The sequence below is a fragment of the Rhipicephalus microplus genome, chromosome 5, assembly GCF_043290135.1.
Source record: "Rhipicephalus microplus isolate Deutch F79 chromosome 5, USDA_Rmic, whole genome shotgun sequence".
NCBI classification, from domain to species: Eukaryota; Metazoa; Arthropoda; class Arachnida; order Ixodida; family Ixodidae; genus Rhipicephalus; species Rhipicephalus microplus.
The window spans coordinates 172,403,282-172,428,504 of record NC_134704.1 but is presented as its reverse complement, the minus strand read 5'-3'; the positions used below and the strand labels follow the sequence as shown (position 1 = coordinate 172,428,504).

Below are 25,223 nucleotides of genomic sequence, written 5' to 3'. Positions count from 1 at the left end.
GTGTCGCTATAAGGAGCTTCGCCCCTAAAATGACGCCAACAGACAGGACAAATGGGCACCACGTCACATACAGCCACGCTGTGATGCCGCTGTCTACATTCATCAGAGGAGCCACAGGAACACGCTCTCCATACCCACTTTCACACACTCACAATGCCCAAAATATGGTCTTATCAGATGAAATAAAAGCAGGGCTAATCAACTCACCCGCCACTGATAATCATGTTGAATGCAAGCAAAACCCAGGGAAGGTAGATGGCCTGCAATACGGTTGACAGTCAATGCATGCCTAAATCATGTACAGTACTAGGCAAAGCAATACATTTTACACAGTTCGATGCACAAACACCGACCATGGTTCTTATTTTTTTTTATTTTCGTTAATGCAACAACAATCGCCAATAGATAACTGATAGTAGATTACGTTGACTATCACAGACCATGCGAGGCCAACAAAAAACCAGTCAAAATTATCCAGCAGGTACCATTCAACAAGAGCCAGCAAAAACTAAAATGCATAACTGCTTTATTTATTAGCAATATTGAATTAAATTGAATAGCTACACAGAAATGCAGAAATGTTTTTGTGGGATGAATATACAAAAGAAATTAGGAATTTGGAGCTCCTAAACGAAGTATTGTTGTCTATAAAGAACATAAGGGGGTCAGCCTTATGTTAAATATATTTATTAGCTCATGTTGGTGGCAACATTTAACCTCAAGAATACCCACTAAGGGATGGATGGAATTCGTTAGATTAACAATTTCACTAAATTGGGTTTTGCTAGATGATGCTTTCAATGCCTTCAGACAGCAGTCATAGCGGGGTAGCTATTCCAGATGTTTCCATCTTTGGATACATCCACTTTGACACACCGCATGAAGTTGACAAAATAAAATTGGGGGACCCTAAAGCTTCGGCTATAAGAGTTGAACATGATAGCGATATTGTGTTTATAGTGCGGTACTTCAACTTGCTATGCACCCACTGCATGGACCTAAGGGTGATGTAGCGTGTGGGCCTTTTGTAGTCGGTGACTGGCTTTCAACTATGAAGTCATTATCATACCACCCCCCACCCTCAATGGCTATGTACCCTTGTACCACGCAATATTTTATGGCAATATTTCATATAAAATTGTGAAGCCTGTATAAAGGATGCATGTGTTTGTAAAGCTTAAAAGTTGCTTTCACTGCATTTCCAAACAGAGGAACTTATTTTCACTGTATTCGCAAGCAGAGGCGTGACTGTGTGGTAGAGCGCCCGCCCGCTTGCCATGCAAACGACTCGGGTTGGATCCCCAGACTGAGAATTTTTTGTCATTTATTTCATTTGCATCTTTCTCGTTCTTTGGTGGTGCAATGATGCTCAGCTTTCGGTCACGCAAAGATGACGATTTTTTGCCCACAGCCAATGACACTGATGCTGAAATTTATAAGAAATGAGCTCTTAAACGCTATGGCACTAAAAAGTGGCGAGCCATGACGTTATGGTGCTCTTAACCACGTTGGCACATCGAACCCGCCAGCGAATTTTTAGCATAAAAATAAAGTACGTAGATTAAATGTACAGTAACCAGACACTTTAACAAACTTGACATGTAGGGGTACTACTAGCCCCGCCGCGGTGGTCTAGTGGCTAAGGTACTCAACTGCTGACCTGCAGGTCGTGGGATCTACTCCCGGCTGCGGCGGCTCCATTTTCGATGGAGGCGGAAATGCTGTAAGCCCACGCGTGCTCAAATTAGGGTGCATGTTAAAGAACCCTAAGTGGTCGAAATTTACGGAGCCCTCCACCACAGCGTCTCTGATAATCATAGGGTGCTTTTGGGACGTCAAATCCCACATATCGATTAAATAGAATTGCTGCCAATAGGGCATATAGATAACCTTTTTTCCTCATGAAAATTGGCATGTCTGAACTTGCATATGAACGTGTTCAGATGTCTGAGCACGATGCAGGGAATGCATCTGGACCTTCCATGTGCACAAGGGGGGTGGCCGCACGAAAACTAATTCAACGACTAACGTTATCAGAGTGCATGCATGGCCTCCAAGATTTGCGTTCAAAAGCTGATCTTTGGGCTTGTATTTTTTGCGGCCAAGTGTATTCTGTTCCTCTCACTTATGTTGAGAGTTGCAAAATTTTCACGACGCCAAATGACGTTGCAGATAAAGGACCGGAAACGGGCAGTGTGCCACTCGCTCGGCTCCAGTTAATCGGCACTGGCCGAAGTGGAGGGTCCACGAGGTGGATACATGAAGAATCACTATCCTAATGTTTGCCACCCGTGAGACGACTAAACCAGTCTGAATCATCTAGAAAAGGTGAATTCTGAAATTGAAATGAGGAGAGTTGTTGAAGATTAATAAATACAGTCATTACAGAAATGAAAGCCGGGATTGAATTCACTAACTTTTAAGTGGCATGTGGAGTACTGTTTGCAACAATAGGACCGCTGTTGTGCCTTGCAATGGTTCCACGTTTGTAGACATGGTGGACATCAAGTGATCTCAATGTCGCACTCATCTGCTTGCAATCGGCCAACCCTGGTATTGGCTGATTAAGAGTCACCAATGAAAGTTGCAATCACTGGAATGTTACATGTGCAACAGGGGTGTAGCCAGATATTTATTTGAAGGGGGAATGAGCTGGACCTTTTGTCATGCATGCTGTGTGGGCTTGCAAGTATGCGCAAACGCACAAATTTAAAATGTAAAAACTTCAACGGGCAAGGTGCATTATAACCCCCCTCTCTTATCACCGCAGTGTTTACAATATCCAGTTAGAAGGCAATTAAGCAGAAAAAAAAGAGATGTTTCCCAACATTTTTTTCCTATAGCCAACCTGACCGAGCAGGCATACGGGTTGAACTTACACTTTGTTTCTTCCAATGTCTTTTTGATTGTCCAAGCAAAATCTTACTTCGCAAGGTGACCTACTTGGCAATCTATAGTCAACATGAACAGCGCGAAACCAACACAGGGATGAAAATGAGCAAGACGGCACATTTGCTGCTTGTCCTCCGGATGTTTAATTAAAACCTATGCACTCACCTTGAATTGTGTGCCAAACCAGAAAGTGACAATGACGTCTTTGTTGAGCTGACACCAGACATAAAGGACACTCAGCACCATGGGGTCCATCAGGAGCTGTCAATCAGCAAGGAAGAGTGTCACACATGTTAGTGTAACATTGCTGGGTATACAAGGCTATACTAGGCAGGCATAATGAAACATTGTGAAGCATAGTTCAGAAAAACATAGAGTGGTTTATTCACATTTCTATGTCATTCTTACAACTACTTATTTTTGTCTTTAAGCAGACACCCATTACCAGCTCATTTCCCACATTGTTGTGTGCCACAAGAAGAAAAAAAGTTTGGCGCAACATGATTTTAAAGGGTCCCCAAACCACCCAGAGGTCAAAATTCAGTTGTGGTGGGGAAGCTGCATGCAAGTACACAACAAACACAGAGCTGCAAGAATTTTCTAAAACGGTGCCATAATAGCAGAGTTAGACGCATTTGATTATCAAAATGTGGCAGTCGCTGCTTTCGCTCTTTCCTTCACTACCCTCAGCTGTTATCCTCTCTCAACGCCACTTTCCTCTCGCTGGGTGCTCCTCCAGCCGTTTCTCCGCCCATTACACATTTTTATTTTTGCTTACTTGACTCATTCTCCCCCCGCACACACACTTTTTTTTTACTTCGTATTTATCACACTCCTCTCATATCTCTCCTCTTTTACCTTACTTTCGTTTCTTCCCTCTCAGTGTTCCTTCAATCTCTGTTCCCTAACGAGTGTATTGGTTGAGGTGTAGGGTTGAGGTCTCCACACGAGAGACAGTTATCATGTACTCCAAACCCCATTTTCATACACTTTTGTATTTGGCTAAATGAAGTCCCCCCCCCCCTTCCCACCACTATCGTGTGTCATGCCAATGCAGGTGCACGTGCGGTCTGTGTGTGCCTAGGAGAACGTGTGCTGCAGGGAGTTGGTGCACGCCAGCAACTCGACGGACAATAAGCAGAATGGACAGCTGCTTGCAGACTAACTGGTTGCTCGACCAATCGCAGCATGAATGTGATGCGCATCAGAATGTGCTGCGCTGCGTGTCACACAGAGGACCGAAAGGCCCAGAGAGGAGGAGCGATTGTTTCTTCAAATTTGAAGCATTGATTGATTGATATGTGGGGTTTAACGTCCCAAAACCACTTCATGATTATGAGAGACGCCGTAGTGGAAGGCTCCGGAAATCTCGACCACCTGGGGTTCTTTAACGTGCACCCAAATCTGAGCACACGGGCCTACAACATTTCCGCCTCCATCGGAAATGCAGCCGCCGCAGCCGGGATTCGAACCCGCGCCATGCGGGTCAGCAGCCGAGTACCTTAGCCACTAGACCACCGCGGCGGGGCAAACTTGAAGCATGCCAGCGTCTCATGGCGCTGTCACATGTGGCATCGTTGATTGTGACGGCATTCTGCACACAATGTGTGTGTTCACTTGAATTGCGTGAAAAAGTATCGGAGGTGGTTTAGGGGCCCTTTAAGGCATCACAAAAGGGACACTTTTTGTTTCCTTGGTTTACAGTGTTAACACTTTTCACACACCAGAGGCAAACGGTGCATATGAAATATTTTAATTAAACATTAAAGTTCCTGTAGCCCAGCATCTGCAGGCCGGGCCACCCTGGAATGAACATTAGTACCACAATGACGCTAGAATATCACTGTGCTTGTGAACTCTGCGTGCCGCATGCAGCCTAAACTGCTGGAGTTGCTGTCACTACCGCTGGACAGCTCGAGCACATGTGAACCATGTGCTGTTTACAGCAGATGGCAGAGTTGCCATCTCTTTGCGACATTAGGCTACATTTACACACTGAGAAACCACCTCCACAATATCCAAACAGAAAGAACTTCCCTAATGAGACCATGCAAGACTTTCTGAGCATGCTCAAAAAACGCTGCTGATCAGTTGTAGAGGCTCCCAAGAACACATGAGCCAAATATTATAGCACAGCATACAGCCTGCAATCAACAATAGATTATTAAACTCAGCTAAGCATTGCTTTCTCTTCTTTCAACAAATAATGAAAGAAGCTAAAAAAATCAATCGCAGGAGGTCTTTTATCAGCTATCAGTTGATTTGAAGATGGTGCACTCTGTCGTTACAAGGATCGCCGAGGAAGGCCGCGACTTGTCCACGCGTGCGCACGCGATCGCACTAAAAAAGTTGCATATTCGAATAAAAAGGGAAAAAGTGTACAAGGTCACAAACACTTTTAGGCAGGAGCATCTTCTTTGCTCCTACCGTGTCCTTCTGCTTAACTTCCAGCACTTTTGTCGGGACGAGAGAAGAGAAATGCGATTGCAGCGTGCAACAAATCTTTGTAACTCTGCTTGTACTGCACGGATTCTTAAAATTTTTTTGGCATTGAATTCGTGAAGCAATAAGCTCTTTTAGTGAATCCATTCTACAGTTACTTGAAAAGTCTTTAAGGCCCCTTTAAGATAGTGGTACAAAAACATATGCTAGGCATTCCCCAGAACCACAATACTCTATTCAGGGTACTTGACACCAGTGCTTTTATTTAAAGGAACAATACAGGAATACTTAAAATTACCTGTACTCCTTAAGTCACTCCCTAATTCTCACATATCTTCCCCCAAATTTGTAGAACAGACAAGCTACATGGATGAATGGCTGGCCTTCACTCCTTCGCAATAGCCAGAACGTTTGCAAACAAAAGCTGATGTTGTGCTTAATAAGTACTATGTGCACGGCCACACTCTTCTGCCCATCTTCCTTCCAGCTCACACAACTATCCACATGGTGTGTCCAGATTAAGTTGAACACGAGCTCCTGGTCACCAATGCCGACTTTCTCCCCCCCCCCCCCACCCCCACAACAGTTATTCTCTTTTAAACACTGCACTGCACATTAAAAGCCTTGAGAGATACCTGAATATGCTCAGAAAATGCACTTACCATGAGGTCTGACAAGAGGGCGACAATCTAGATTCGGAAGTCAAGGTCTCACAGTCCTTTTGCCAAAGAGGGTGTCACTACATTGAATGAACCACCAGGATAAATCTGCAACAACTGCACTGTGAGGCAAATGCACTTTGTAGAATGAATAAATGTGCGTCACACCGCATGGCGACCTTTTGAAGACCGCCCGCTACACCAAAAATTTGACGATGAAAACAGTGTGACAGCCGCTGCACAGCTTCCCTAATCTGTATTGCACTTGTGCTAAGATTTAGCTCTTACGAGACGAGACAACAATCTACCAGTCCCTTTTGGGAAGAGCTTGGTATTCTCACACGTGAATGAAATGCTGAAGAAACAATTAACCGGTAGCCAAGACTGTGGCTTAGCACTCTTTTAGACAACCATGCTATTTGTTAACGAGTGCTTGATGGGGTTGCTCAGCACAGATCGCTCACCATTCAGAAACTTTAGCAGCAATGCCACACTGAAGGGCACAGCCCCGTTCGTGCTCTTGAGCCGTATTCTGGTTAAGCATGCCCCGAGCTTGGCCAATTCAAGGATATTTACAATTTTCACAAAAGGAAAGGAGACATGGCTTTTGCAGAGTGTGGCTTACAGTTATGAAAACATGACAAGCATGCAAAATGTGCTAGTTCATAGGTTACTATTACACACTCATTCATAAGGTACTAAATTAATTTTCTTGCCCACTGTGCCACCATTTTTCATTGAAGCTGCCTCTTGGTATTTCATTAGATTATTCTTAACATATCACTTAGTCTGTTCACTTGAGCAGCCAGTGTACTTATATCACACATATTCAATCACTATCTCTTCCTCATATGCCAAATATTGCCACAAATTAGTGCATATGAATTTATGGTATTTATTCTGCGTGAAATAGGCATAATATTTATTCAAGCAAAATCCTGTGGAAAAATCGGCTGGCAATCGAGCAGCAAAAGTTGTAAATGACTGATCATTCACAAACATTTACATGCTTTTTACTTGGTGTTGTTACACACAGCTGTTTCATACTATTTTAGGTCTTTAACACTGTAACCACAATACTATTACAGGGGCTGCTTCCACACTGCTGCTCTATTAGAGAGTTGTACCAACGAGATCCTAAACAGACACTACTCTATTAGTAATTTAGCTCTCTTTGAATAATGGGGTGCAGTGCTATTAATGTTAAGCGAGCCTAAGCTCAACCAAGAGCCAGCATTGAAGGATACCACTATGCAGATCCAGTTGAAGAGCAGCATGAATAGGTAATTGGCTGGGTGCCCATCGAATAGACCTGAAAGAAATATAAAAACACACAGAAGACACGTGCCGTAGCTATGTGCCAAATAAAATGTGCCTGAGGACTATTTAAATAGACTACACCTACAGAGCCAGTGTTCCCGTCATAGTAAAATGGCATGAACACCATCATGAAATGAAATGGTGCTGTAATACAGGAGTTACATGCGTTAAATGATTGACACATCGCCCTCATTGGTTTCCCTGTTCTCTTTGCTAGAATATCACTCCGTTAGTCGGTTTCAGATACAAGGGGTAGGTGCTCTCCATTTCTATAACATCCATGCTTAATACCAGAGATAAAGCGTGGAGCCTCTAAAATATATCTGTTGTGGTTCAAATTTGTGTGAGGTTAATTCCAGCATTATATGTCCAGAATGAAATGCCGCGTTTAGGATACACCACCCGATGGGGGGGAGATTGGGGACGAATACACCCCCACCCCGTGTTACTGAACACTATGGGCTGTAATGTCCCTCCAATAAATAGCTCGTCATGAGAATACAGACCCACAAGAGGCAACAGTGTGAACGCACCTGTAATGGGACGTTAAACAGTACATGTCACATTGCATGCCGGCAAAATATGAGCAGGTTGGACGAGGTAAAACATCTGTATTTGAAGTCTACTAAACTGTAGTCGAACTACACTGGTCTTCCTACGTGAAAAAAATGAAGTCATGTCTCTGCGACCTTCTCATCCAGGCAAAAAGAAGCTGACATTTGAAAAGCCATGCTGTTATATATTTTGAACACTGGCACCGACTAAGTCATGGCTGCATCAGAGAAGGGAGAGGGGACGTGTGTCTTGACCCCGCACGGCACACAGCAAAGAAACGAAAACTGTGATGGAACGCAGGCGTGCAAGAAAACTACAAGACATAGGAGCTGACGTAAACCACCACCTGCGTTTTATGATCTTCTTTGGTAATCAGCATTTTGTTGCGCGATTTTTTTTTTAAAGAGGAACACCTTTAAAACCCTAATTAGCAGTGGCTTAATTTTTCTCCACACATGTAGGATATTGCCAAAATAAAGCCTACACAAACAAGCGTCAGTTTTCAACATTGTAATTCACTCTCAAAGCTTAGGAGTATTTGTTAACAATCTAATTGGTATGCAACCCTTAGTATAGGTTTATGCAGTGTGATAACACACACAAAACACACAAAAGAAGTAGACTGACACTGTATGAAAGCAGACTTAGTCCAGTGAGTCTTCCCCAGAAAACCCACTTCTGGGACAATAGGAAACCTAGGTCTTTGGCTGCCCCCTCCCACTCAGTATTCGCAAGTATGTGCTCTGTAAACTGCGAGTGCGTTGTTTCATGTGAAAGAACTAAAGGCAGAGCTTAATACAACAGCCTTGCTGTTCGGTTAGGTGACAAAGCATGGGAGCAAAATGTGGCCTGTGATCTTGCACCGTTTAGAAAGGAACGACAAAGAAGTGGCCTATCATTTTCCGATATCAGGTTGTCCACCCTTAAATGGCAGCCACTGTTGGCACAGGGCCTCAGACATGGCATCTAATCGAAGCTATCGAGTTAGATTGCTTTGATACTATCAGTTTTTAAAGACGATAGTCTTTCTTGGGGATTTTCGACGCAAAAACTTTGGTCTGTCTGTCTGTGCATTTGTCTGTTTGTCCACCCTTACTCTAAACCGGGTACTCTCAACAGCACTAGCTGATACCCCGAACGGCCGACCCCATCCACAGCGCCCACTAATGTTGCTCAAGAATCAGCGTTCATACGTGTGCGATTGTCAATTAAAAAGCAATTATTGCACATATCTGAAGCACCATAACAACACGTATATATTCTGCAGGTTCGTCTTTTACTAGAAAAGGCATACATAAGTAATTCTAAGGACTGTAGCGCTTATCACGCTGCGCTGACCATGCAACGCTTGCAGGAAGAAGCGAGTGTTTCCAACACTTTGCTAAGACGACACGGTGGTGGCACCTACCCGTCACCTTGCGTTCTACACCTTATCACCTCCGAGACGGGCGCCCACGCCCATCTCAGGGCCCCGCGCTTTGTTTTCCAAATAAAACTGCCAGAAGGCGCTCATGTTTCACGTGTGACGTGACTTGGTACGCTCGTTTGCCTCCGCTGCACGCTCGAGGCACTCTAACGAGTGCCTCCGGAATACCATTCACCGATTTTCTTGCGCAGAACATCAAATAAATGTTTTCTAACTCTCTCCATGCGCAAGACTATCGTCTTTCGACGACATTTGCAGACTAAATGCAGATTACATGCAGAATGGGCCCAATTTTTTTTTTTGTATGCATAATGCCAGAAGGCTTTGTAGGCTTTGCAGGCCTCCATTGGGCTGCCATAGCAAGCAAACAGGTGAGATTGAGTAAAAGAAGTGGAAAAGGTTGAGCATTATACTTGAAAGTGACACATTATGACTCAATCAGGTTCACGCCTAAGAGATGTCTGATCCATTCTAATTCTCTTTGTTTCCATCAGTGGCACACTAACGAGAGAGACACTGTCGTTTCCTTCTCAAGCACTTCCGATTTTCTAAATATTGAGGAATATTCTTGTGAAAAATAAAAAATTGAATGAAATAGGTGGTTCTGGTTATAGATAACTTATATTAGATACATATAACATGGGTGCATAAGTTTAAGATAATGGTCAACTAACTGTTGGTATATTTAATAAAAATTGATTGGACACACTAATTGAAAGATTATTGTTTTCTTAAAAGCAGCCGAGATCATCACAGTAACTTGCAGAGAGAGTCTCAACACATGCTTTTTTCTAAGCAATATCCTAGAACTGCATTGGCAGTGCAATGAAACTCAAAGTTAACCCTAAGAATACACCAGGGAACATGAGCACCAAGGAGCAGGTGCCCCTGTCTGACACCAAAGTGAAAGATTGGGCCTCTATTATCTTATCACTAAGACCTGTGTCAAGCGAAGAGCTCTAGGCTGAGTAGAATATATAAGTGATAGAGAGCAGATTGGACAATGTTATGCAAGCACTTAGAAAGGGAGGTCAGGGAATGAAACACACAGAAATCGCTCACCTGTCTCCAGGCGTATTGAGTATGTGTAGAGGAAGTAGAGGTTCACCAGGTAGTGGAAACCCATGGGGTAGAAGAACACCGATGTGACTGGCCGCCATATCTGCAGAGGCAAGCAAGGCAATTCAGCCTGACAGTGCTCATAACACAAGAGTAACATTTAACATCTTATGCACCATTTTGATTTGTCCTAAAAAACGACTGATTGATTTAAATAATTTCTGAAGTCTTGCGCGATGTGCTCTAGTGAACAGTGCGCAACTCCCACGTCGGGGTCACCAGGCCAAGCCTAGCCCGCAAAAAAGATGGCCCCTAACAATACCAGTGTTCAAACATGGTTTCTTTTAACTTTGCATGTACTTCATAAAATTAAGTTTTTTTTTCTCGACCATATGTAAATATCATTTAAAAGTGTACCGACACAAAATTTAAAGGCCGAGATAGCCTGTGAGATTGATTCCTGTGAGCATGTGTATATCATCTGCTACATATCAATAATGAATATAGCTCGGAAGGTGTTTTACAGCAATTTCGAAGTTTAAATTTTGAAGGTGTTGCCACCATCAAAAGGGATTCCTCCTCCTTACTTCCCTCACGCTGCAGTCAATAAAACAAATTATAATGAATGACATCATAGCTGCCACTTTTCTTTTGCAGCATTTGTTCCAGCAGTATATACTTTTCGGTCACTGGTCACGAGTGCATGGCTACAGCGCACGCGTTGGTAGTTTTGTGTTTGGCTGCACTGTAGTCCCGTTTCTAATTCGAAAAGACTTCTTGATGCGGATCATTGGGAAGTGCATCACAATTCTGTGAGCCGATGTAGTCAAGAGCTGCCCACGCTAGGTGGCGAGTGGCAACCGACAGGTTGTTGTTTTTTGGAGCTCTATCAAACTGAAACTGGTCAATAATGAGGTGCCTGTCACGTGCTTTAGTGCCTGCATGCCTGTCGCATGCTTTAGTGCCTAATGAGGTGCCTGTCGCATTGTTTTAGGCCTTGGCACTCACGCAATTATATTGTCGCATTCCATAGTTCAACAAAAAGCAATGAACACAACATGCTCCATTTGTGTCACAGGAACATTGATTTGAAGAAGAAAATTGAGAACTGCTTTTAAAGGGGACCTCTAACACTACTGAAGCACCTATTTTTTATTTGTGGTTTGTGCATACTGATAACTGCAGATATTTTTAGTTTAGGTGTAAGTGCCGATATAAAATGATTTAGTAATTTAATCACGCAATAAAGTCACTACATCACTGCCGACTGCATTACCACGTAGTGGTGCTCGCCAGAACTTTGCGGACGGATATTATGCCGGAAGCCTCCCACGATATCATTGGATAAATGTAATGTTAGATGCGATCGTAGTGTAGGATCAAAACTGAGGTCTTTAATCTGATTCATTTTTCATCTCTGCGTTTTTTCATCAAACCCTGAACAGACACAGCCACAACAAAAAAAGATCACAGCGACTACAAAGCACGACAGAGGCACTGGCTACCATTTCCCCACAGAATTTTTGGCTTGCCGGGTCGGATGTACATACAAAAAACCTCTCTCTTTTTCTTTCCTCTTTTTGCTTTTAGGAGTTTGCGAGCTCCCTCTTTACGCAAGTGCGCTGTTGAAGGGGTGCTGTGCACCATTGTTACTCGTTGGGCGACTCACCAAACAATGCGCGAAGGGTCAACAACACTTCACCGTCTTGGTCGTTCCACAAATTCATTTCTTGCAGTAATAGAAAGAAGTGACTTGGAATGTTGTAAGCAACAGCAGAAAATACCTCGCTTCGACACTTCAGCTCACAATCTGGCAAGCCAGGTGTCAGTCACCACGTTTGTTAATGTGGCAACAAGGTCAACATTACCTTGAAAACACACGCACACAAAAACAAGCAACAATGAGGTGGGAGCTTCCCCTACGGAGGCGCTTCCAACTTATTTCATTGGGGCAGCCTTCCGACATCATGGGCTAGTGAAATGTGGTCAAGTGACCCTGCGAAAATAGGGTTGAGGGTCAGCATTTTTTTCTTGTATTTTGACTTTTCTAAGTCGAATAACTTCAGATTGCGTGCCGTTATCACTGCCGTTTCTGCTGCATTAGTCTATCTCTACTTCAGTTTACACAACCCACAAACAAAACATGGGGGGTAGAATAGTGTTCCTTTAAGAGCAGTTTCAAGTGCCCTAAATACACCAATAAACACAATATAAAAATACATTTATACACAATGTGCTTTCAATATTCAGTAGGTATGTCATAGTAGATTGTCTGCAAGGGACTGTTTGCTCTATGCTACCAGGCTCAAGTTTGCCAGTGCACACGCTTGACGCATCTTTATGCAATGTTAAGGAATCCAATGTTTGAGGCAACATCCGATATTGCTCTTGTGGTGCTACAAGACTGCAGCTACAAGAGAATACATTAGCATGAGTCGCTCCATCAGTGCCATGCAGGAAGCAAGACTCAGGAAAGGCCCTCACTATCTAAGCTGTGTAACAAAAAATGTTGCGAAAGTCACATGCTTTTGCTAGGGCAACTCACAATTCCTTCGTCTTGTCACCAACTCATGCGTTGCCTGCCCTGCTGTCGACAAAGCCAGGTAGGCAGAGTTGCGAATTCGTATTTTGATGCAGTTGCGCTTTGAAAATGACTCATAGTTTTGGCGGCCTACAGTTAAAAGTGGTCTTTGCAGTTCTAAACTTAGTTCATTCAGCATGCCGGCATAAGCTCTTGTTTTGTAGACCCGAGACAGCCTCTCCGAAAAGCTCTGGTACCACAACTTTGATGCTCTCTTTTGCACGGTTCTGTGGCAACCTTCTGCACCGAAAGGCTACAATTCCGAAAACAGGATTACAGTGTCAACAGTGGTGGAAGCCCAATGCCCTGCGAGGTCGTTCACTCCCCTAATAAAGTCTCTTAAGCTTTCCTTCCTCCTTGTTCAATGGAAACATGGCCTGACTTGTTATTGGTGCGGGGTTTTAATTGCCAAAAACATGAAATGGTGAGTGGCACTGCCTTATGTATGTGGCGAGTACTAAATGAAGGAAACTGAAACAAGAATAAGCTAGCAGAATTTATGATAGCTAGTGCGAAGAATATCAAGCGATCTTCTTCACATCTTCAAATGTTCTAAGTAAATTGTTTACCTGTGCAGACAGTGCTCTGTAATCAGTACAAATGCCCTCTAAAGCACTTTAAGTTCCCCACCAAATATTGAAGAATATCGTGGAAAGCACATCGAAAACATCATGGACACTTGATGATGATGATGATGATATATGGTGTTTATTGGCGCAAGGGCCATGTGATGGCCAAAGAGCACCATGATGAGGGAGAGCAACAAGGAGCAACAATGATGACGGAAATGTATTGGTGTGTTATTAAAGCAACATAAACAGAATATGAACAATGATAGCATTGTGCGGCTGTAAGGTGTCTAAAATTTCTCGCCCTGAGGCGGGTTAAAACTAAAAAAATGTTCAAATCATGGCAATGATGTGAAACGAATGGAGGTGGAATAAATGACAATGTTGATGGAGAGGGCCATCGTAGTCGCAGCATGGACACTTGAACTGTAAAAGCGGCAGAGATAATAATCGGGATGCCTTAGCCGTGGCCTCACCTTAAACATATACCCAGAGAAAAAAGGACAGGACATTAAACAAACGCCAAATAAACAAAATGCTTTATCTGGCACTAGATGTGCCTGTGTGTATTGCTAAGATGGCAGAGCACTTTAAAGGAGCACTGACACAAAAATTTTGCTCCTTGCTTTTTTTTGTTGTAGTAGGTAGCTTACGACACACTCATCATATCCAGAAATCTCATTTGTGGGAGTATTCGGTGGTTATTTAGTGACAGTTTTGGATTCAGAGAGCACCGAGCTAGATAGGAACAGTTCCGGGGGCAAGGTAAACACAGCTACCCACGTGACAACACAAAACCGTGACATGGGTGCCGCGCACGAGTGGGCGCCGCTTTGACAGCCAGTACAGGCAAAGTCGCAGGCATGGAAAATGAACTCACAGGCAGTACAAGCGCAAGGCGCATGCTAGGCAACACAAACTCGTGACGTTTGTTTACATTTACCCTACATTGATGTCAGCGTCATGGCGAACCCCACGTCTAGCTTAGTTACACAGCGTGCACTTTAAAATTAATTTCAGAGATGTTCCAGGATGCATTTGCCCTTTATATCTTGCAGATGTTGTGTACGTCTTCACATAATGTTATCTTGCTCACTACCTTGCCTTCGAAATTTTGTGTAAGTGCTCCTTTATTGGTAAGTGCGAGAAAACGCAAGTTTCTTTTTTTTGCAAAATTACGTATCATTCATTTTTATTAGATTTCACAAATTTAAGTTCACGACAAAAAACAACTAATAAATTCAAAGTAGGTTAAAATCACTTTTCAAGAGCACAAGGTGGCTACTAAAAGCTAATGAGAAGAGCGCACTGTCTCGAGTCCCCTGGAAATAGTCACCTGGCTGCTTGCCATTGCATTTCGCATGAGCAACTACTTCACCAAAGCCTCATGCTCAATGTAAACAGAATTCCCGAGGTCTCATGATGAAAGAAATATTCTTAAAAATATATCTTCGCAGCATAGATGAACTTTGACTTCTACCTTTAAAATGCTTTTTTTTTTTCTTGATCCATTTTTGGGTAACTTGTACAGTTTGGAGACCATGTTTTTGAACTTCTGGTAGCTAGATCAGGATGAAATTTCGCCCACATATTCCTTAGCATGTGAAGAGGGCAGGTATCTCCTTTATAACTTCATATCAGCTATATAATTATTAAAGTAGGCAGTTAGTATTGGCTGAGCACATAACAATTTCTCTTGTACAATAAAATGCCCTACATGCACTTTTATTTTAGTTATTCACATTCTACAATTAATGTGAAGCAACATGAGCCATTAATGGCTCTCAACCATAACAGTATAGCAGCAGAAAAAGTTTGTCCAAAAAGAACTATATTTTACAAGTTGTTATGGTACAAAACAAAGCTATGCAATGTGATGATGATGATATTGATGGTAGATTTTAGTGGCCCAAGGGCAACTCAGGTCAAGAGCGCCAAACACAGGGTTTTTCGTTGGTTCAATTTTAGAAAAAAAAATCTCAGGGTGGCAAGAGTAAAAGAGTGGGGCATAGGGATTAAACTTAAGTGTAATGACTATGTGTGATGAGTTTAAAACGGTCTAAACCTATGGGTTTTAAAAAGTCACGCAGTGGCGGCAGTGGTCCTTGTCAGGACAAGGAGTGCGTGCTGCATGACATCTGGTAAAGAAGTCTCAGCGTTTCTCTCAGGATTGAGAGAGGGCTGAGATTAGTGAGAATATGTAATTAAGTGCAGGAATCCGACATCAGCTAAGAACTTTAAAACTACTTTTATGGGAAACATGGGATCGTCCCCAAGAAAGAATAAAGGGTGAGGCGGAATGTGGCATTTGTATAGCTTTGGGAAGTGATGCAGTCTTTGTGGTTCAAGGTACGGGCACATAATTAAAACGTGAAGGACAGATAGCACATCACCAGATTTTTCACAACACGGTGCAGGAGAGTTGCTTAAAAGGTGCGAGTGTGTTGCATGTGTATGACCGATCCTGAGTCTACACAGTGCAACCTCTTGATGCCTGTTACGTTTTTCAGGAGCATATCTACCTATCCTTGGCTTTACTGTGTGCAATTTGTTTTCAATTGCTGCGTTCCATTCCTCTTGCCATTGCTTACGCATTCGGTTTCTGATTAGCGGCCTCAAGTCCTCATATGGGATGACGACTACGTCTACTGTTGGGCGGAGTGCAGCGGACTTCGCAAGTCGGTCCGCTGCCTCATTGCCAGCTATGTTGCAGTGTCCCGGAATCCAGCATAGCGTGATTTTCAGGTTGAATCTGTAGGCTGACATGAGGCAGTTTAGAAGGGTATTAGCCACTGGATTTTTATGTGTCTTTGCGGAAGACAACGCAGTCACTGCACTGAGGGAATCTGTGTATATGATGGAGGCTGGTTCTTTCTTTAATATGTGCCTTATAGCTAGCAGTATGCCATAGCACTCAGCAGTAAATATGCTGGTATGTTCATTCATTGTTGCAGATTCAGAGTAGGCTGGGCCGTATGCAGCACATGCTACGGCCGAGGACTTGGAAGCATCAGTGTAGTACTCAGCACACCTGTATTTTGCCTGCAAGTACATAAAATGCTGATCGATTGCGACTGGGAGGCCATGCTTTCCTATCTCTAGGAATGACAAGTCGCAATTGATAGCTCGCATTTCCCATGGTGCCACAGTGTCCTTGTGGGAACTTAGTTAAAGATTGGAGACAGGTAAATTAAGATTTTCAAAGTGTGAGGCCACTCTGATGGGATACGTTGGCGTGGCTGATGGTCGCCTCAAGAACAGGTGGGCGTTTGATGTATCCTGCAACAGCTCGCGAGATGGGTGGTCGACATGAGAGAGCACCTTGGTTGCATACTTGATGCTTGTGAACTGCCGTCATCGTTCTAATGACCACCGATCTGTCTCAACATACAGGCTGGCTATTGGGCTGGTTCGGAAAGCGCCACTAGCCAGACGAAGCCCATGGTGATGCACTGGGTCGAGCATCTTAAGTGCGGATCCCGATGCTGATTCGTACACAACCGAGCCATAATCAATACGTGAGGGCACTACACTACTGAGATGGTTTAATAGACAGTCACGATCTGTACCCCATGACTTATGTGAGAGAATCTTGAGCAAGTTCAAGACTTTCAAGCATTTCAGTCGCAGCTGCTTGATGTGTGGGACAAAGCTGAGCTTTTCATCCATCACAACACCTAAAAATTTATGATCCTTCTTAGTAGCAATGGTGTGTCCGCTCATTGACATGTTGGGGGGCGGCCTTATACCACATAGTTTTGAAAAGAGTAGGCAGACGGTCTTGTCACAGTTAAACTTAAAACCATTTTTGTCTGCCCAGCTTGAGAGCTTATTTACTGCCAACTGAATCTGAGGTTCGCAGATGGCTAGGTTGCACGATTTGAAGCTGATCTGAATGTCATCCACATATACAGAGTAGGAAGTTGTTTTAGGCAGTATAGTGTTTATGGAGTTCATTTTTACGATGAATAGTGTGCAACTAAGTACGCCACCTTGGGGGACACCATTTTCCTGAGTAAACCGCCTTGCAAGGACATTTCCAACACGAACCACGAACGTACGTTCAGAGAGATAGCTTTGAATTGTATTCAGCATGTTCCCTGACACTCCAAGGGATTGCAAGTCACGGAGAATGCCATAACGCCATTTCGTGTCATAAGCCTTCTCCAAGTCGAAAAATACAGAAAGGCAGTGTTGTTTGTGAATGAAGGCATCCCTGACGTAGGATTCGAATGCTACGAGTTGGTCAGCTGTCGACCGGCCTGATCTGAATTCAGCTTGACGGCGGTCAAGGAGGCCATTATATTCAAGATAATACATAAGGCGATGGTTTACCAATTTTTCAAATACCTTGCACAAGCAGCTAGTCAGGGCGATAGGCCTATAACTAGCGACAAGTGTGGCTTCCTTTCCTTGTTTGAGGATGGGTATTATAACTGCCTCTTTCCAGGCCTTGGGTAGACGCCCGGAGGACCATACACTTTTGAACAGTAAGAGAATGACATCAAGCGTGTGTTCGTGTAAGTGCTTCAGCATGCCATATGTAATCTTGTCTTGGCCTGCAGCTGAGTTGCCACATGTTGCCAGCACTGCCTTCAATTTGTCGATGGTAAACAGAGTATAGTAACCTCCAGCAGATGGCCTATCACGGATAGGCTTACGTTCCTCAGCAAGCTTGTGTCGTTTAAAGGACTCTGTATAATGTGCTGAGCTGAAGGTATACTCAAAGTGTTGGCCTATGGCATCTGCCTGGTGTTCCAGCGTATCACCAGCAGTACTGACGAGAGGGACCGGATGAGTGTTGTGCCCTTGAAGTGCTCTTCTCTGTTGTACACCCTATGCGTATCAGTATAGGAGTTAACTGACGAGAGAAAGGACTGCCAGCTCTGCCTCTATGATTCTCGTCGGATACGCCTACCATTTGCTTTTGCACGCTTGAAATTCATCAGATTGTCAGCTGTCGGGTACCTGCGAAATTTCGACCAAGCTTTGTTTTGGTTCTTGCGAGCTTTTTTGCACTCCGCATTCCACCAGGGCCGTCGTTTGTTTCGCGTCTTGTCAGATGTCTGTGGGATCGATCGCTCTGCGGCCTGTATGATATGAAGTACGACCAATGCTTCACAGTCATCAATGTCTAGGTTTTCAATAGAAGAACGTGACAGTTCTGTAAGTTCTCGGAATTTTCTCCAGTCAGCATCCTGTTCTCTAAACCTGAATACATTTGTAGTCATCTTACTTGTACTTCCTGTGTGTTTTAGGCAGACAGGAAAATGATCACTTCCATAGAGGTTATGAATAACAGACCAATCTGTGGTTGCCATGAGTGAAGGGGAGCCGATAGCAAGATCTATGGCTGTGTATGAGTTGCACGCTGCGTTAAAGTACGTTGGTACTTTTTTGTTAAATATACTAGAGCCGGAGTACAAGAGGAAGTTTTCGATTAAGAAGCCTCGAGAATCTGTTCTTCTGCATCCCCATAGGAGGTTGTGCGCATTAAAATCTCCAACCAAGAGGAATGGATGCGGGAGCTGGTCGACTAGAGTTTCAAACTCTTTAGTAGACAGGTGGTAGTCTGGAGGGATATATAATGAGCACACAGTTGTCATTCGTCCAACGATAAGGGTTTGTATTGCCACTGCCTCTAAGTCCGTGACCAGAGTGAGGTTTTGGGACGGTAGGGCTTTCTGCACCATAGCGACACTGCCGGATGAATGGGCAGTGCCATGCCTGTCCTTTTGGTATACCGCATATCTTCTTAGAAAGTTAGTGTGTGATGAGTTTAAGTGTGTCTCCTGCAGGCAAAGTATGTTAGGTTGGTGTCGCGCAAGTATTTCATAAATGTCATCCAGGTTCTTCAGTAGACCTCGGCAGTTCCAGTAGATGATACTCTCGGCAGCCATTTTTGAGAAGGAAGAAAGGTAGGAGGGTTACTCCGACTTCGCCGCGTTTGTCATGCGCCTGGACTGGAGGGTGTTTCTTCCCTCTGAGGCCTTCTGTTGGGCTCCGCTTCAATAGGATGGATTCCGTGAGCATCGGAGACGCTGAGGGCGCCGGTGTCACATCCATTGCCCCCTGTGAACACTCGGAGGCTGACGGAGGTTTCTCAAGAGGGACAGGTTCCCTCTCAGTTGTCTGCGTCGTCCCTGAGGTACCAGTAACGGTGGGCACGCAGTAACGGTGTAGTAACGCCGCCCGGCCCCCCACGCGCTGCGTCAGCGTACGTTCTTCCGGAGAAGAGCGACACCTTCTTTTGGGCTTCAGAGAATGTGATGTTTTCCATTACTTTTATCTGGATGATTTCCTTTTCCTTTTTGAGCATTATACATGTCCGCGAGTATGCTGCGTGCGGCCCGTGACAGTTAGGGCACTCTGTTTGCGTGGAAGTACAGCTCTCGGTAGGGTGCTCATGATTACCACATTTTGCACATGTTTGTTTTCCGCGACAGGTGTTCGACCCATGTCCGTATTTCTGGCACTTGTAGCACCTTCTAGGATTGGGTATGTAGGGGCGGACTTTGCAGTGAAGGAACGCAGCTTTCACCGATTCTGGCAGGATGGAGCGGTTAAATGTTAGTACTATATGAGTCGTCACCACTTCTTCATTGTTTCGCCTGATGGTTATCCGCCGGATGGCAACTACGCCTTGCTCTCAAAAGCCTTCAAGGAGGTCAGCTTCAGTTTCTCGCATCAGATCACGTTGTGAAATGACGCCTTGAACAGTGTTAAGACTGCGATGGGGGGTGATAGACACGTCCAGGTGGGCGAACTGCTTCTGTTTAAGGAGAGTGTTTGCATGCTGTTTCTGGCTTACTTCAACAAGAAGATGACCGGATAACAGTTTCTTTGCGTCATACTTTTTGCCTATTAGGTTAGCAAGAGTTTTAGCTATCAGGAAAACCGACAGTCCTGCAACAGAGACGTTATCTGCCAGAGAGTGTATGACTAGAAATCGTGGGAAGTGGTCACAATCGCTTCCGGTTCGTTTGGAGATTTCATCGGTGTGGTTCCTTTTCAGGGACCGATAATTGAGAAGGGGGAAAGATTTTGCCATGGTGCATTCCATGTTCGGCGGCGATGGTGATTACCCACCACCGAGCCCAACAAGGGGACGCTACAAGGTAGAACACTTGAAGGCGCCAGTCATACATCGCCGCTATAACCAGATATAACTACCCAAGGTTGGGTAACTACACAAGGTTAACCCTAGCTGCCAGGAAGTTTGGAAGTAAACGGAAGAGACTAGAAGACAGGATAGATAAAAAGTGAGAGATAAAGACGAAGATGTAGGAAGAAAGAGATAGGAAAAGGCGACTGCCGATTTCCCCCAGGTGGGTCAGCCCAGGGGTGCCGTCTACGTGAAGGCGGGGCCAAAGGGGTGTGTTGCCTCTGCAGGGGGGCCTTAAAGGTCCGATCACCCGGCGTTGGCTCAACCCCCAGGATCCCCTTTTCCCCGGACACGGCGGAGCCACGCACGGCTAGGCGTGGGAGGGAGTGAGAACTCCCCCGTTAGCTCAGGTCCGTGGTGTCCCTACACACCAAACGCCTGCTTTCACAGGCGCTTAGTCTGTAGGGACAGTTTTGTAGTACATTGCATAGCGCCCCTGCGGGGGCTATGCAATGTACTACAAAACTGATTACATATTTGATATCAGCATAAAAGCGCATAAATATATATATATATATATATTGACGCAAGGCAAACACAGTATTCAAACTACGTGCGCCCCCCCAAGAGACCAGCGGCTTGATGATGAAACAAGAAAAGGCCGTGACGACACGCCCCTCCCCAGCACGGGATTTTGATGAAAAAGAAGTGGTGCACCGCTCGAGGGTCTCTTGAAGATTGATCCCCTTTTGCTGATTGCCTGTTAGAAACGCTGCTACATTTTCCTTTACTTTTCGGGCACAAGTTAGCCCCAATAAACATTTATTTGTACACCATTTGGATTGTACGTAACAATATATATATATATATATATATAAGGGAAAGAAGTGTATACCTAAGGGCTCGTTTTTCCGTGTTTTAACACAATATTAATGAGATATAACAGACAGTAATGCCAAGGAATGTACAGGGGAAGTTATTAGAACCAATGGAATGTAAATAAGAAGAAAGAAGAAAGAAAAGTGGATGAAAAAATTACCAACTGTGAGCAGGAATCGAACCTACGACCTTCGAATTACGCGTTCGATGCTCTAACCACTGAGCTATCACAGCGGCCCTCCCTCCATCCACTTTTTTGGGTTTATCTGTGAATTTAGAAGTAGGAGCGACAGTCAGCGCCATCTATAAGCCAAACAACGAGTGTGAAAACACTCTTATGCGCATGTTTGGCGTCACGTAGCACGTGAACTTATTATGAGCTGAACTGTCGCTCCTACTTCTAAATTCACAGATAAACCCAAAAAAGTGGATGGAGGGAGGGCCGCTGTGATAGCTCAGTGGTTAGAGCATCGAACGCGTAATTCGAAGGTCGTAGGTTCGATTCCTGCTCACAGTTGGTAATTTTTTCATCCACTTTTCTTTCTTCTTTCTTCTTATTTACATTCCATTGGTTCTAATAACTTCCCCTGTACATTCCTTGGCATTACTGTCTGTTATATCTCATATATATATATATATATATATATATATATATATATATATATATACAGCTATTTATAAAATTTCACTGTATCACCTGGAACAGCTAACTGGTGCGTGGGAACAGAAATTCTTCAAAGTTTAGTAAGAACGAAGTGGTGTGAGAAGCGAGCTAAGTAAAATACGAAATACAATATAAGCTCAATAATTAAAGAAATCGTATAATTTGGATATATTTACAAGCCGTGGCCAGAATGTGCAAAGATTAAAAATGGCATCAAACTGGTTATTCGGATGATCCTCTGGGTGCGTCGAGCACAAAGTGCTGCAAATGTGAAAAGCAAGAAACGGCACTTGCATGTATCCGAAAAAAGGCACCGCTGTCTCCATCGCTATGGCCATCAAGCAGTGCCATAGGTCGGCGAAAAATGTGGAACTCACTAAGACTCACTTTATAAACACATCTTGCACTTGGGACTCACTCGGACTCAGATTCGGCAAACGTTTCCTCAGCCGGACCTGCTGGGACTCCCACTCATGAAAATTTTTTTCAACCCGACTCAATTTCACCAAAATATTAGTATTCACCAGGATTCACTGAGACTCAGACTCACGGCTCAATCCGAGTCTGAGCGAGTCTACTCATGAGCGGAGCGAGTTCACCGACCTATAGGCAGCACCGGCAGTTTTGTCCATATGCAGATACAGCACTCGGCCATTTTGCGTTAACGTAATTCAACGCACGTGCAACGTCACAAAACTCAAACAAGGCCGAATCAGCTGTAAATGAAGAGCTTTCAACCGTAACCAGTATGTCACTGTGAAATTCGTTTGCTGCACTATGATGGATAAAACTGTCAGTTGCCGGCCATTTAATATGCAAAAGAACTATTGTAACATGCACATGAAGATGATGGTTGTACAAAATAAAGAAGGGGTGCAGAGCATGTATTAGGCTAATTATTAAATACAGGTGTCAGGCGCCGTGTCGCATTCCGAACGAAGTCACAAGATGACGAAAATTGCGGCTTTTATGCAGCTCTTGTGCAAAATTGGTGCATGATCTACATATTCATCAAGCGAATGAAAGTGTATTGATACAAGACACTTTTGTTCATTGTTTTCTTGACACTTTTTATATTTCGGCATTCACTTAATTTGGGCATTTTTTCTGAGCCGGTGGAATCCTAATGTGCTCTTACTATAGTACCTTTTGAATAGTTTCCAAGTAGTGAACATTTAATCTTTAGGAGTTATATACACAGTACGAAAGAAAGATCGGCACTGCTGTATTGGCACAAGCTCATCTAAGAGAAGACGAGGAGAACAAAGAATAAGAACAGCGGGCCTGCAGAAAGTGTGCTGCATCTTGTCTCCTTTACAATTACGCAGTCTACGACGCACAAATCGAAGTGCACCCCGAGAATGTCAACATATAAGTATTTATTACTTCAGCAATAAACAGTAAATCAAACGGTTTTCTGTTACTATTTCAGTGTATCAGACACAAAAGTTATTATTGAATAAAATATACTGCAGAATGACTCAAAGCTGTGCCAGTCGGTGACAATACTTGAACATATTTCAACACGCAGAACAACTACACGAACACAAGAGAAGAACGGGGGACAAACCACAGTGCTGACTCGCAGCTGCATTTTCAATGGAAAACATGAACGAAAAAAGAACACTTCAACCTTCACACTTATTTCACCACATTAAGACAAGAAAATCGAAGATCAGCTCGCACTTTGAACAATGAAAAAAAAAAAAAACTGATACATCCTACCTGTACTCCCTAACAGCCTAAATGTTAAGATATAGTGCCATCTAAAAACCTAACCTAGCTACATGTAGCGCTATAGAAGGCTCGCTGATGCATTGTTCGTTATTTTTTTTCATATTATATGCTTCAATTATTTCTCGTGCCGTTTGATCTCTGTGTGTCGACAGAACTTTAGCTTCATGAATAGGTGCACAATGGCACTGCGCAACGCATTGGGACACATGTCAGTGCACATTCCCTTGCAAAGAACGTCTACATTCTCACAACCTAATGTTAATGCAAACAACGCATCAGCGTGCTTTCTATAGCCCTACATTATACCAAGGTTAGGTTCTTACATGGCACGGTATCTTAAATTATATGCTGTTGGAGAATACACAGGGGATGTATTAAAGTTTGTTTTCATTGTTCAAATGGTCTCCTTATCTGCTGTTTTCTTGCCTTAGTGTGGCCACATGGGTGTGAAGGTTGACCTGTTCCTTTTTCATTAATGTTTTCTGATAAAAAATTCAGTTGCGAGTCAGCGCTGCGGCTTATACCCCCTTCTTGTCTAGAGTCCGCGTAGTTGTGCGCTGTGTGAAAATATCTTTAGGTATTATTGAATGACCTCAGCATTCAATTTAATTGTTTTACAAATAAACTGTTGCAAAGTTTATTCAAATCTGCCAAGTACACGCAGAGTTACAGGGATATGAGGGGGGAGGGGGGGAGTGACAAAGGGGCAAAAAGCTATGTCAGCATGTCATGAAGCATGCTCGCTTACCTCAGTTGAGACATTGTTCGTGCTGTAGCTACGGCATATCTAGAGCCCACTATAGGCCAGTTAGTATCAAAGCTTGGATGTGTTGATTAGACATCAGAGGGGGCAAAGAAGGAAGACGCAGCACACGTGTTGCCCTTCCTTGTTCCTGTCTTCTTTCGCACTGTGTTTCCTCTAATATAGAGTGGGGCACTGGCACGCAGTGGTTGGCGAACTCACTCGGATCGAGCCATGATTTCGAGTAAGTCTGGGTAAGTAATACTTTGGTGAGCTCGAGTGAGTCTGCGTGAGTTCCACCTTACCTCGATTCACGTTTATAATCTCGTCTACTCACTCGCATTCCAATGCAGTATCAGTCATACACCATATCAATGTTTAATGCTCAGATGCGTGGATTACGTTGGTATATGTCTTGTCTGTTCCCCTTGCCAACTCTTTTAGGGAGGTTCTTGATAAAAAATATGTTGTCTTATGTTTAAAGAAAAATGTCCATATTCATTTGCAACCACTCATAACTTGCATTCTAATATAGCATATCAAAATATGCCAAGAAGAGCAGCAATTATGAGATATTAGTGCTACAGAACAAG

General features: G+C 43.7%; 1 protein-coding gene and 2 non-coding genes across 3 annotated transcripts in view; 1 reads left to right on the top strand and 2 right to left on the bottom strand.

The window, feature by feature from the left end:
• The window catches only part of Der-1 (derlin 1), a 44,213-nt gene that overhangs the window by 11,830 nt on the left and 7,160 nt on the right, over positions 1-25,223 (bottom strand). The window contains exons 2-6 of the mRNA XM_037424926.2: positions 10,357-10,456; positions 7,241-7,305; positions 5,997-6,023; positions 3,058-3,153; positions 208-260 (exon numbers count right to left, since the gene is read on the bottom strand). Of these exons, the coding sequence (XP_037280823.1) occupies positions 208-260; positions 3,058-3,153; positions 5,997-6,023; positions 7,241-7,305; positions 10,357-10,456 (341 nt within the window). The remainder of the gene's footprint in view (positions 1-207; positions 261-3,057; positions 3,154-5,996; positions 6,024-7,240; positions 7,306-10,356; positions 10,457-25,223) is intronic.
• Positions 21,649-21,721, bottom strand: TRNAT-CGU (transfer RNA threonine (anticodon CGU)). The gene has a single exon. It is a non-coding gene; the product is annotated as a tRNA-Thr (tRNA).
• TRNAT-CGU (transfer RNA threonine (anticodon CGU)) lies at positions 21,932-22,004 on the top strand. The gene has a single exon. It is a non-coding gene; the product is annotated as a tRNA-Thr (tRNA).